Here is a 14283-nt window from a genome sequence, read left to right on the forward strand (position 1 = left end):
TGCAGTATAATGCAACCTGTGAGCAATCAATAAATATTATATTCATTTATGATGTCAAACTTTGCTAAAGAGCTTCTTTCTCTTATATTCTTCCCCTATTCTTGGTGCTATATTCCAAGTAATATGATATATGAGTATTTGTGTGAAAAATTGTATGTTTGGGGCTCCTAGAAATGATAATTATAACCATTATATTACCTTATTTTAAAAGAAATGTGAAATACTGTTAATAATGATAACAATCATGCAATGGGTCAGCTCACTCTTTGTTACCCTATATGGGTTTTCTTGGTAGTGATATTGGAGTAGTCTGCCATTTTTTTCTTCCAACTCATTTTACAGAAAAGGAAACTGAGGCAAACAGGATTAAGTGACTTGCCCATAGCCATGCAGCTATTTAAATCTCCACAGTCAGAGTGGAACTCATGAAGATTAATCTTCTTGACTTCAGACCTTTATTCACTATACCACTTAGCTGCCTTAGAGGAGGATACAAAGCTTATTATCTCCATATTTACATGTAGCTCCTCATCAGCAAGGCAGCTGAAGCAGTTCTTCCCAGCTGGAAGGAGGACTTGAAAGATCATAAGAAAAGGAATTCCTTGACAGTTTTTTTTTTAATCTATACTTTTATAATAGTTTTTTTTCTCCCTCAAGTTAAAGATGTGCTGATTTATTTATTTATTTATTTATTTGCACTCTGAATGAGTATTCTATATAAATGAGAGGACCACACTAGCAGAAAGGACAAAGGGATATCTCTGGAAAACTAACACCAGACTTAATCAAAGGCCTAAATTGAAGCTCTTTCTCTTTAGAGACACAGCAACTTCATACAAATGAGAAGTCTCTTTATTGATTATATCTCCTAACATTCCAGAATTTTACTGAGAATCAACATCAAACTTGTTGTTGTTGGGTCAATCAAATGAGATAATATTTTTAAAGTGTTTTACAAACCATAAGGCACTTTATAAATAATAAGTGTTAACTATTATTGTACTGTTCTAGTCATAAAGCACCTCTCCTGTTTTACAGAATATTCCAAAAGTCTTGGAGCATTAATGGTTATTAATGCTTAAAACTACTGCAAGAATTTTCTGTAGGTGATTTTTCATATTTTATGGAGAGTGATTTTTAACAATCTCATCGCTCAGTTTCATTTGTGGAAGGAAGCATATTTATCAAGGCTGGTTAGGTGTTCTTTTACTATCTCCTTAATTACTTAGGAAATCGACTCCCCATCAGCCATTTCTGTTCTGTTCTTTCCAGTCTAAAGATGATTCATTCCCCTTTGGCAGAGAAAACAATAGCAAAAGAAGAATAAAAAGGGTTTTGTCGATGAACAGTTATTGTCTCATCTCATTTTCCCTGGCTTCCATTTTTTTCTGTAAATATCTTTCATCAATAGAAGTCAGTTGGTTCTTTGTATATATATACATCAGCCTCTTCAGACAACTGCCTCCTCCCTTTTTTTCATAGATGATTCTTCTTATATCTTTGGAATGTCATTCTTGAGTTTCTGTCCATACCCCCACATTCTCACTGAATTCTCTTGTAGAATTTAATCCATGTAGAATTTAATGTGTTTCTTTTGAACCCTTCAAAATCTAGAATGTATATTCAATTATGCCCAGATTCCTTTCCTTCCTCTATCACTAGCAAAGTAAGAACAGAGACAAAAGATGGACTAATATACCATCACAAAAATATCAATCTGGAATGGGATGACCCTCAAAATTTGACATTAATTTAGAAATGTCAAGTTTACCCACTGCATACAGGACCATCACCAGTTATTTTTAATTTTGTCTTGCCACTTGACTCTGATAACTCTGGAGAACAGCAAAGCTGATGACTTTCCATAGCTCTTAAATCCTATTCATATACAAGTCAAAACATCGCCTTGTATTGTCATTTTGGTTCTCTTCAAAAATAAAGAATGAACAACAAAATCTCTATCACAAACTCTAGGAAGGAATAAACTTTTTCCCTCCAAGGGTCTCATCATTTTCCCCCAGCAATTGGTTCATCCCAGTTGGTAAGAATCAAAGCCAAAATAGAACTCCTTGATTCTTCTGTGTTATGAAGGATGAAGTACTATTAAGGAAAGAAAAAAGTTTGTAGTTGCTGTATTTTGAGCTGAGAGAGAGCTCTGGCATATCTTGGGGGTTCAAATTTCCCATTACTGTATCAACACTGTATCATGATTTGTAACCTGAATTCCTCCTCTATTTTTTCTTTCTGTCCCGGTGGTCTGTAGTGATCACAAAAATCTCCTCAAGAAATAGATCTTGCCAAATGGGAGCATCAGCAATTAGAAGAAATTTTTTTTGTTATATACCATTCTTCCTCCTATCTCTAACAAAATAGGCAGCATAGTATAGTCCATAGAGAAGGGGTGTTAGAAACGGGAAAGTCTGGACTTAGGTCCTAATTTTGACACACACTGGATAAGACTCTGGACAAGTCCCTTAACTCCTAGTATCCTAGATAACTCTCTAACAATCCAAGTTACAAATCTACATCGTTAGAGCATCTAAACAATAAAAGCACAACTTCAGTCTCCATCTTGCTTCTAATGCCTGTTTTTTTTAATCACATATTAATTTTTCAGAAAGATGTTGATATTGAATGTATTGACATTCCTTAAAGAAAAATGTTAAATACTATACCACATTTGGAAATTATCCCTTGCAATCATCTATTTTTTCCCAGATCAGAGGCTAGTGATTCTGGCAATACTCTACCCAGAGCAACCAGGACATCTGAAACATCATCAGAGCAATGACTTTTGTTACCTGCCCTTCTCTTTGTGTGTGACAGTTATATCTGGCTGGAAAATGACCTTGGTCTAAGAAAGTAGGAGAAATTTTAGAAATCTGCAGAGCTATTATCTGCAAACATAGCTCAAAAAAAGTTTTCTTAAATTGATTAAAAATGCAACATTTCATCAGATCTTAAGGATGCCCATGAGATAGTTACTCATATTTCAGAAAGCACTTGTTCTATTATGTTTAATAAAAAAAGGACTCCTTCAAGAAGGAAAGGAAAAATTAAAGAGCTAGGTGGTATGCTCAAATAAATTAAAAGTTCCCCCAAAAGAGGGTAAAAGAAGGGTCTACAAGGACAAAAACATAAAAATTAAAGGTTCATAGACTTGGAGTTCATCAAGTCTAATGTCTTTATTTTACAGATTAGGAAACTGAGGCACATAGAGGTAACATGACTTGCCTAGTGCTGCAAAGCCCTTAAATATGTGAGATAGGATTTGAACTCAGGTCTTTCTGCATTTTTAAAAATTATCTCAAGAAAGGCTTCAGTTCAGATCTTTGTTTTTGAATCAGATTACTTCATAGACAATTCCCTGAAAATGTTTTTGAAGTCTGATACTTCAAGAAAAGTGTCCACTTAGGATTTAGAGTAACACATAGGGTAAGCAACAACAACAACAAAAAATTTGGTAACCTTTTTCTGAAAGGACAAGAATTTTCATATACTCTTTATTCTTAAGAAGCTACTTTGAATTAGAAGCAATTTGAACTGTAGGGCCTCTGCTGGACCCCAGATTATAGAATCCTAAACTCTTCCAACTAGAATTGATGGAGAATTAGACTAGCCCACTTTTGCTCCTTTCTTTTGCACATGAGCACCTATTTACAAGTGAGTACAGAACAGCTAACCATCTTCCCTGTCCTTCATTTTCCATATTATAAATAGGACTAAATACTTGAGTTTATATGTGAACTACTGTGTGATGTTCCTATAAGGCAAAAGAATTTCCTTATGCATTACTCAGCTCTTATAAGCTCTCTTCATTTCATTTTTAGATACAAGCCAGATGCAAGGATTTCTTAAAATGTATACACAGAATTTTACAGAAAAGATCATTGATGAAATAAGAATTAGATCTCCTCAAAATGATTTGAGAAGGATAGGATAGCATTTTACACTTTGGTGAGTGGAATTTAGAAGTAAAAAATTATTTTAATTGTATTTTACATAGAAAAATGGCTATGAAGAGCTACTAATTTTAATTGCATTTTTTATGGGAAAAAATGGCCATAAAGGGCTACAATAAACTTAGTTTGGTCTTCTCTCATAAATAGCATTGCTGATTCCTAGTTTATCCAGGAATATACAGTAAGAATTAGAAGGCCTGAGCAAATATATATATAATATATATATTATATATATAAACATGTGTTTATATACAATTTGATATAGACACACACACATATATGTATATATATATATATATATATACACATATACATGAACTTATACATATACATTCATTCCAAGCCAATGTCAGTAGCCTTGACTTCCATCTTGCCACTAGATTTTGATAACTGAGGGAGAAAGAATGATGTTAATGACTTTGAGCAACTCAGCCCCACTTTAATCCAATTCACACACAAGTCAAGATATCATTCATGGTATTGTTGGTCTTTGAAAAAAAAAGACAAAAAACAACATAAGCATATGTATATACATATTTATATACATAAACACACACACAAATTATAGGTGGTGCCATAGTGCACAGAGTGCCAGACCTGAAATCAGAAATCATTTTCTGAGTTCAAAGCTGGCTTCAGACACAGATGAGCTGTATGCCCTAGGCAAGTCACTTAATCCTATTTGCCTCAATTTTCCTCAAAATGAATTGGAGAAGGAAATGGCAAACCAGTCCAGGATCTTTGCAAAGAAAACCACAAATGAGGTCATAAAGAATCCGACAAGTGAAATAACTGAGCAACAACAATAAATATACCTACCCAAAAATAGATGCTTATATATAATTATGGCCATTATATCTTCAGGGTAGGGCCATCATAGAGCTCCATCATAGCTGGAGCTAGAAAGAAACTTCAAGATCATCTGGTCCAAACCCCCTTATTTTAGATTAGGAATTGAGGGCTAGAAATAAAATGACTTACTATACATGTAGCAATTGACAGGAAAAAAAAAAGATTCAAAATCTGGTTACTTTGGAGTTATTACAAAAAAATGACATAAAACTTATCTTCAGTTTTCAGATGGTGTTTAAATTCATTTATTATTCTACTTAAATTTACAGTCATACCTGTGATGAGGGAACCTTTGATGAGGGGTATTTTTTCAAAATGGACTTCCCAAATTATTTTTAAATGCTAAGAAACTCACCATAGTAGGAAAATAGCGGCTGGTTCTGAACTTCTTCAGGGCCATAGAACATGTATATGTACCGAGAAAGAGGATAAAGGACATGAGCGTGATATCAGGAATATATTTACAGCTGTTGCCCACGAGCTCCCCACCATATTTCAAACACTCCTTCTTGGACAAAGACGACCAGTCAATGGTTGCATTATGAGGCTAAAGAGAAAAAAACAAAATTTAAAAATATGTGAAACAGAAACTTGCATTCATCAATCTATGACAATCTAATGCTACTGAAAACATAGTTAAGTTTTTTCAAAGTAGTTAAGGTAAATCCATCCTTTGAAACAGAGTTAATGCCTTGTTTAGTCAACATGCTATAGTTGTATTTCCTTAAAAGAAACAAACCACCAAGTTTCCAGCTGAACTGGGACAGAGACATCCTCAGCCTTTGAATATCTGAGTTCTTTTCCCTTTTTGTTGTTCCAAGAGAGATTTATTATTCTTCATTTTTTTAAAAAAAGGATTCTATCAAAGTTTTCATCTGTTCTTAATTAAGCTACCAGTGTTACAGACACAAAACATGTATTCTGCAACCTGATTGCTAATTAGTAGACTGAAAACCTAAAATATAGTTATACATTATCAGAGGCTAATGCATTTTGATAAGTGAATTTTCCAAATAATGTAAGAGTAACCCTTCAGCACCTAAATTTTTGAAGATGTTATTCTCTAGAAATATCAAGCTATATTAGCAATTTAGGAATGAATCCTTAGTCTTTTACCTGTTTTTATGGTCTCTTGTTTCTAAATCAGTCAATATTGAAAGCAAATGAACTTTTTTTTTCTGATAATTTGAGGTCATTATTACTAAAATTCACAATTATTATTACTCATTAATGCACAAAATGGTTTGTGATCTCATTGATTTAGACATTCCTTTCATTGCTGAAAATCACTTCCCAATCTTGCTTGCTCATTCTAGGTTACTTTTGTCCACATCCCCCAGTGAATTCGCCCAAGAGTGTCCGTTCAATATCCTGAAAGATTTTTTTTAATCCATAAAGAAAACAGAGATAGTAGTATGAAAATATTTATTTCAAAGTTTAAATAGTGATAATTAACTCCTCTGGCCCTCCCATACTAGGAGTTATTGTTGCCTCTTAGATAAATTTCTTCTTTATCTCCAGGTTCCCAGCTGTTGTCTAAAGAACTCAAACTGACAAATGTCTGACCTTTAGATAAATTGGTGTTACTATTTCAGCGTGGTGGGGGTGCATTTTCAATTTTTAAAGAAAAATTTGTTTGCTCATTAATTTCTTTTAGGGTTAAATATTTTGCATATGTAGTCATGGAAAAATGCCTTTTATGTGAGGATGTTTCCTTTGCTCCTTAGAAGCAAGGGAATCCTTTCCCATACCAAACATATCATTAATACTGGTGACTGCTTACAGAACTCTTGTGATATATGGGGTGAGAGGATTAAGTCACCATTAAATACCAATCCTGGTTTGAAGAAGCTTATTCTATAGATCTCAGAAAGTAAGATATTAAAACCAGCTAATTTTAGAAAAAATAGAATGAAGATTTTAATAACATCATTTCTCCACAAATTTGTAAACAACTGAATTGCATAATCAGAACCTTTAGTTTTGATAGGTGATTAATCATACTTAGTATGTGAGATTGCTGAATATAGATTTTCTTCAGGTATCTTTTTCCACTATTAAGGTCAAGATTTTCCTTCATTTAAAAGGTAAAATGTTTGATTTTGAAATATTAATCTATCACCAACATATTTTAATCAGCAAAATTTTAATATTTTTAAATCAGCAAAAGTGTGCTATAATTTTAACTCTCACTTCTAACATCATCAACAAACCCCATACATACACATATACAGGTTAAGCTTTCTTTTTGCCTTTTAAGATGATATATGGACTAAATAGTTGTATCAAGGAGTCAAGATGGTGGAGTAAAGGCAGGGACTTGCCTGAGGTCTCCCAAACTCCCCCTCCAAAATTGTTACTATAACACCCCAAAATGAATTTTTGTGTGGCAGAGGTGACAAAAAGACAAGTTGAAAAAAATTTCCTGCCTAAGACAACATAGAAGTTCAGCACCCAATCAAGCCAGCAGTAGGCCTTGGGGGCGACAGGATCAGCAACAGAGGGAGCTTCCAGAGCACTCAGTTTACAGAGAATAAGGGGATTGGACAAGTGATCAGAAGGAAATTACAGACGTTGGTCACAAATCCAGAGTAGTAAAGAGAGCTTAGACTAGTTGAGTAATAACCATACCTCTCCTTACATCATATCACCTTGAAAGAACTGAAAGCTTAGAAGACTTCTAAAACTAGTTGTGAAAACAGTAACACAAAATACCTGAAGCTTGGGATAATAGTTTAAAATCAAGAAAGAAAAGAAGGAAGGAAGGGAGGAGAGAGGGAGGAAAGGAGGAAGGAAGGAAGGAAGGAAGGAAGGAAGGAAGGAAGGAAGGAAGGAAGGAAGGAAGGAAGGAAGGAAGGAAGGAAGGAAGGAAGGAAGGAAGGAAGGAAAGATATGAATGCAGAAAGTTACTATGATGACAAGGAAGATCAAAACACAAACTCGGAAGAAGACAACAAAATCAAAACTGCTATATCCAAAACCTTAAAAAAAATGTAAATTGATATCAGGACCACAATAAATTCTTAGAGGAGCTCAAAAAGAATTTCCAAAATCAAATAAGAGAGATAGAGAAAAACTGGGAAGAGAAATGGCAGTGATGAAAGAAAATCATGAAAAAGGAGTCAACAGTTTGTAGGAGAGAGGTACAAAAACACTAAAGATAAGACCTTAAAAAAAATAGGTCAAATGCCAAATGAGGCACAAAACCTAGTGAAGAGAAGGTCTTAAAAAGCAGAATTTTCCAAATGGAAAAGAAGGAACAAAAGCTCACAGAAGAAAATTAAAATTAAAATTGGGCAAATGGAAGTTAAAAATTCTATAAGACATCATGAAGCAATAAAACAAAATCAAAAGAATGAAAAAATGCAACAAAATGTAAAATATCTTATCAGGAAAATAACTGACAATGAAAATACATCAAGGAGAAATAATTAAAGAATATCTGGACTACCTGAAAGCCATGATGTAAAAAAAGATCCTACCCATCATTTTTTCAAAAAATTATCATGGAAAACTGCCCCGGTATTCTAGAACCAGAGAATAGAATAAAAATTGAAAGTATCTACCAATCACCTCCTGAAAGAGATCCCTAAATGAAAACTTGGGGAATATTATACTCCAAATTCTAGAGCTCCCAGGTAAAGGAGAAAAATATTGAAAGGGGCAAGACAGAAACAATTCAAGTGTTATAGAGCCACAATCAAGATAACACAAGATTTAGCAGCTTCTACATTAAAGAACCAGAGGGTTTTGGATGTGATATCTTGGAAGGCAAAGAAGCTAGGATTACAACCAAGAATCAAACCAATAAAACCAAGTATAATCCTTGGGGGAAATTTTGGGCTATTTTGGGACTTTTGAGTATTCCTGATGAAAAGATCAGTACTAAAGGGGAGAGGTAAAGAAAAAAAGAGAGAGAGAGAGAGAGAGAGGGAGAGGATAAATGGGGAAAAATAGTGTGGAGGGAAATATATAGTAATCTTTAAGCAAGTTCTCTTCATTTCTCAAATTATAAAAAAAACTGAATTAAATTTATAAAAATGCAAGTTATTGGTTGACTGGTTGTCCTTTGTTCTCAAAGAGGATCAAAATAGCATCACTATGTTAGTCAAGTTACAGTGTGTCCAACTATGGTTGATCAGACTAAGATGAATTCAGAATGCTCTGCACAAGTCAGACACAAATAAGCCATATGAACATTTGGGGTTCTAACTTTACACAGCTCATATTTCTTTTCAGGTACTTCACTTCTGCTTGGCTTACAGAGCACAATATCTTTGCCAATGAGAGCATGCCATATTAGAAAGTTGTGTTAGTGTCTCCCATGTCATGCAATCAATTCTGAAGTTCTTAAGAAAAACCTTGAGAGTGTCTTTGTATCACTTTTTCTGCTCACCAATGAGCACTTGTCCTGTGTGAGTTTTCTATAAAATAGTCTTTTTGGCAAGCATTACCCAAATTATAAATGGTCAAAGATTATGAACACACAATTTTCAGACAAAGAAATAAAAGCATATATTAAAGTATATATTAAAAGTATATATTAATAAGAAATATATATTAATAAGAAATAAAAGTATATATAAATAAAAGTATATATGACTATAGTCATATAAAAATGCTCTAAACAACTGATTAGAGAAATGCAAATTGAAGTAACTCTTGAGTATCACCTCACATCTATCTGATTAGTTTATATGACAGAAAAGGGAAACAAAATATGTTAGAGGGGATGTAGGAAAAATAGGACACTGACGTTTTGCTGGTAAAATTGTGAACTTCTCAAGAGCAATTTGAAACTATGCCCAAAGGGCTATAAAATCATGCATACCCTTTCACTCAGCAATACTACTCCTAGGTCCATATCCCAAAGAAAAAGAAGAAAAAAGAAAAATGTCCTATATTGACAAGAATATTTGTAGCAACTCTTTTTATAGTGACAATCGGAAATTAGGGAATGACTAAGTTGTGGTATGTGATTATGTTACAAAAACTGATGAGCAGAATGCTTTCAGAAAAACTTGGAAAGATATTAACTGATGTAAAGTAAAATGAGCAGAACCAGGAGTACACTATACACACACAGTGACAGCAGCATTGTATGATCCACTGTGAAAGACTTAGCTATTATGATCAAAACAATGATCCAAGACAATTGTGAAGGGCTAATGATAAAAACCACTATTCATCTCTAGACAAAGAACTTGCGGAATCAGAATGCAGATTGAAGCAAACTTTTATTTACTTTCTTTACTTTACTTGTTTTTTTTTTCCTTTTTGGTTAATTTTCATTTTAACATTACTAATGTGGAGATATGTTTTGCATGACTGCATATATATAAGCTATATGAAATTGCCTGCCTTCTCAATAAGGGGATAAAGGAAGGAGGAGAAGAATTTAGAGCTCATAATTTTTAAAAATGAATGTTAAAAATTGTTTTTACATGTGATTTGAGGGGGGAAAAACAATCTATAAATAAGTCTATACAAACAAGATTTATATACAGAATAAACTGGGATAGTCTCAGAGAGTAAGCACTAAGATTAAGAAGAAATAGCCTTCCCAGTGAGGAAACACCCCTACCAATGCAGATTAGCATCTCTGCAACTTTTAGTTTTAGAGAGTTCCCTAAGGTCATACAGCTAGTTTATGTCAGCAGCAATAGTACTCTTATGTACTTGAATTTTTCCCCCTAGGCTTAGGATGAAGAAGATAATGTGCGGAGAAAGAAACATGGTGATGATCATAGTACTGGGGAGCATGTGCTTAAAATGAGCAGGCAGACACGTGATAAGAGGGAAGATGAGATTCAGATATTAGTTTGCAGCATTTACTGATATTCTCTTCCTTCCTCTGCCCTTGAGATTGTTAACTGCCACACAAGTCATGGGAAGTAAGCAGCAGCCACTGCTAGTTATCAGATTGAGATTCTCAGGCTTCCATTAGAGATAGCGACTGGCCATCTGAGACTGCCAGAGCTCTGAAATGCGGAAGGAATCCATTCCAATTCTGAGTCCTGTGACTGACAGCTGCTGGGATTCTTATTGAGCTGGTGCATAAAGGCAAGACTGTCCCACTCTCTACTCTTGGTTCAGTCTACAACCCAGGACGGGACCACAGACCCTCACTCATCTCATTATCCCTTTTCCATGAGCTAGATGAAGAATATACACCTCACTACTCTCAAAGAAACCGTAGGGTAAGCAGGAAATAGTTTAGGAGATAGGTCCTTTTATAGGAGTTTTTTTTTTTTTTTTTGCTATATTCAATAAAATACATGATCATAATATTATGTAAGGGTCTGAGTATTCTGAATGTGAAACATCAAGACCAGAGTCTAGCAATAAAGCAAAACTCTAGAGCAATGGGTTTCATATTTTTAAATATTTTGAATAATTTTCCATGTAATCCAATAAATTTTGGACCCAACAGACATAGCCAATTTGAAACCATAGCTTTGCCAGCCCTGCCCCCCTCTCCCTTACTATGTCTTTGAATTATCAGCCTCACTTTGGAACTAGGGGAAGCTATTAAGTATTCAAATTAATGAGAGGTTACAATAAGAATAAAAACTCAGCTGGTGATGCTTCCCACTAATTAAGCCGGCTGCAGGCTGAATGGCCTCTAGTGGCCAAAGGGGTTACTGCAGATTTTGAAAAAATAGATCTATACATGTACTAAGGAGCTACGGCTGCTGGATTGGTGGCTTGAGGGGAGCACCAGCTGGTGGGCAACTTAGATCTTATGGTCCCTTGCTGGATAAAATATACAATGGCATGCTGCTTTTCTGTAGGCTTAAGAGGCAACATGCAAGCATATTAGGACTATGTGTATTTCAATCTCCACTATTATAGCACTCACATTATATATTACAGTTACAATCTAAAATTAAGACACAAAGATACTGTTTAAAATGAAAATAAAAGTTACTGTAAGGGAAGCTAGTTGGAACAGTTGAGTGACAACTCCAATTGGCTTCACAAAAAAAAAAGAGAGAAAGAAAGAAAGAAAAAGGGAGAGAAAGAAAGAAAGAAAAAGAAAGAAAGAAAGAAAGAAAGAAAGAAAGAAAGAAAGAAAGAAAGAAAGAAAGAAAGAAAGAAAGAAAGAAAGAAAGAAAGAAAGAAAGAAAGAAAAAGAAAGGAAGGAAGGAAGGAAGGAAGGAAGGAAGGAAGGAAGGAAGGAAGGAAGGAAGGAAGGAAAAAAAGGAAGGAAAAAAAGGAAGGAAAAAAAGGAAGGAAGGAAGGAAAAGAAAGTTTTCCCATCTGTTAAATAAAAATGATAATTATACCTCATGGTTGCTGTGAGAATAAAATGAGATGATATTTGTAAAGAGTTTTGCAAGCTATAAAATGCTATATAAATTCTAGTTATTACTATTATTCATAATTTTAAAAAATCTCTGTGTATATATCCTATCTGTGATTTCACTGGTGTAGAAAATTCCTTGTATGGAAAGCTCCTCCACTGACAGACAATTTGTCTGATTCTTATGGTCTTAGAAGATGGCTTAAGATACTCAGAAGTTAATTCAATTCAGTTAAAATATTTATTAATCTCCTACTATGTGCCAGGCACTGTGCTAATTGATAGGTGACTCATACAGTGTTATGTGTTTTAAATAGTCAAATCCAGAAACTTCTGATTCCAATGCCATTTCTTGTCCCACCACACCACACTATCCTAAAATCATGAAGTACCTACTATGTGAAAACTATTGGAAATAGAAGTTTATGATATAGAGTGTGCTTTTAAGGCATTAATCTGACCAAGAGGGAAGAGAGAGAGAGAGAGAGAGAGAGAGAGAGAGAGAGAGAGAAGGAAGGAAGGAAGGAAGGAAGGAAGGAAGGAAGGAAGGAAGGAAGGAAGGAAGGAAGGAAGGAAGGAAGGAAGGAAAGAAAGAAAGAAAAAAGAAAGAAAGAAAAAAAGAAAAAGAAAGAAAGAGAAAGAGGAAGGAAGGAAGGAAGGAAGAGAGAGACAAACATATATATTATATATATGTATATATGTACATACACATGCATAGACACATACACACATATTATATATACATACACATACATATTTATTACAAGGAAGACTTTAAAATGTAAAAAGATTAGGGAAAAGGGTTATGAGAAATTCAAGAAGGGAAAGATTAATTTCATTTGGGGGAGGGTCAGGGCAGGCTTAATGGAGGAAGTAGCATCTTAGAGAAGTGAGGAAGGAGGAGAAAGTGAGAAGGAATTAAGAAACTGTAGAATGTAACCAGTGGGACCAAACTGAAACTCATTACATGGATCAGAATCTATCTTTAGGACTTCTCAATAAAATCTCTCCTTTCCCCCCACCCAGTCCTTCTTGGAAACCTAAGCTTTCCTCTGAAACCTCAAAATTCAGCTGCTTTTGCTCTCATCCAGTTTGCTCTTGCACATTTGAATCTGCCTCATTTTTTAATTTTTGAAGCAATGGGAAAGGGCATTTGCCTCATATAAGCACTCATGCAAAAAAAGAATTTAATCCAATGCAGACTTATTTATGTAAGAAGTAAACAACTTTCAACTGAGCCCTGAGACAGTCAATACAATCCTCTCTCTTCTCTAGGGAAACTCACCAAACTCAGGAATTCATACAGTTCTTTAGATTTATAGCATTAATCTGGTGGCACGGTCCCTCCATGGGAGGATAGCATTGGGAGTTCTTAGAATGAATCCTAAGCTAGGAGACCCACTTCCCTCGGGTCTCATAGTTTGGAGGAGAAAAAAGAGAATACTTCTTTCTAAAAATTTTCACCTAGGAGTAGAAGTCTACTGTAGACAAAGGAACAAAGTGGGAATAAAGACACTGAAAATGGAGCTGGAGAAGGAAATAGAAAATAATTCCAGTATCTTTGTCAAGGAAACCTCAAATGCAGTTATGAATGAAATGAATAGACCAAATATGATAATTCAACAACAGAATCAGGGATAGAGAGGTAGACAGATAGATAAATATAGATAGATAGATGATCAATAGATCGATAGAGTTAGATGATAGATGCAGACATACAGATAGAAATAGATAAATTTATAGATTATCCATTTTTTAAATATCATTTTGGTGTCAATAGGGAACCACTGAAGGTTTTTTTTAATATAATGATTATACAAGTACCTTGGAAAGATGACAGATGGGAACTATACCCCAAGAGTCACTAAATTGTACATACCCTTTGATCCAGTGATACCCTTAATAGATTAAACCATAAGGAGATCAAAGAAAGAGAAAAAGGACACATAGATATTCATAGCATATTTTTTGAGGTAGCAAAGAACTAGGGAAGTACCTATCAATTGAAAAATGGCTTAGAGAAAATATGGCATAGTAATGTCACAGAATACTCTAGTATGGCAAGAAATAGATTATTTCCAAGAAACTTGGGATGATTTGTATGAACTAATGCAAGAGTGAAGTGATCAGAAAGAAGAGAGACATTTATATTGTAACTTTAAT

The 14283-nt window shown here is 34.4% G+C and overlaps 1 protein-coding gene across 6 annotated transcripts in view; it reads right to left on the reverse strand.

Annotated features, from left to right (window-relative positions):
• SLC4A4 (solute carrier family 4 member 4) overlaps positions 1–14283 on the reverse strand; it is a 382231-nt gene that overhangs the window by 46132 nt on the left and 321816 nt on the right. For all 6 annotated transcript variants that reach the window (XM_031944125.1, XM_031944124.1, XM_031944128.1 and 3 more), the window contains one exon: positions 5170–5361. In XM_031944125.1, coding sequence (XP_031799985.1) covers positions 5170–5361 — 192 coding nt within the window. The remainder of the gene's footprint in view (positions 1–5169; positions 5362–14283) is intronic.

This window comes from Sarcophilus harrisii, chromosome 6, assembly GCF_902635505.1.
Source record: "Sarcophilus harrisii chromosome 6, mSarHar1.11, whole genome shotgun sequence".
Lineage (NCBI taxonomy): Eukaryota > Metazoa > Chordata > Mammalia > Dasyuromorphia > Dasyuridae > Sarcophilus > Sarcophilus harrisii.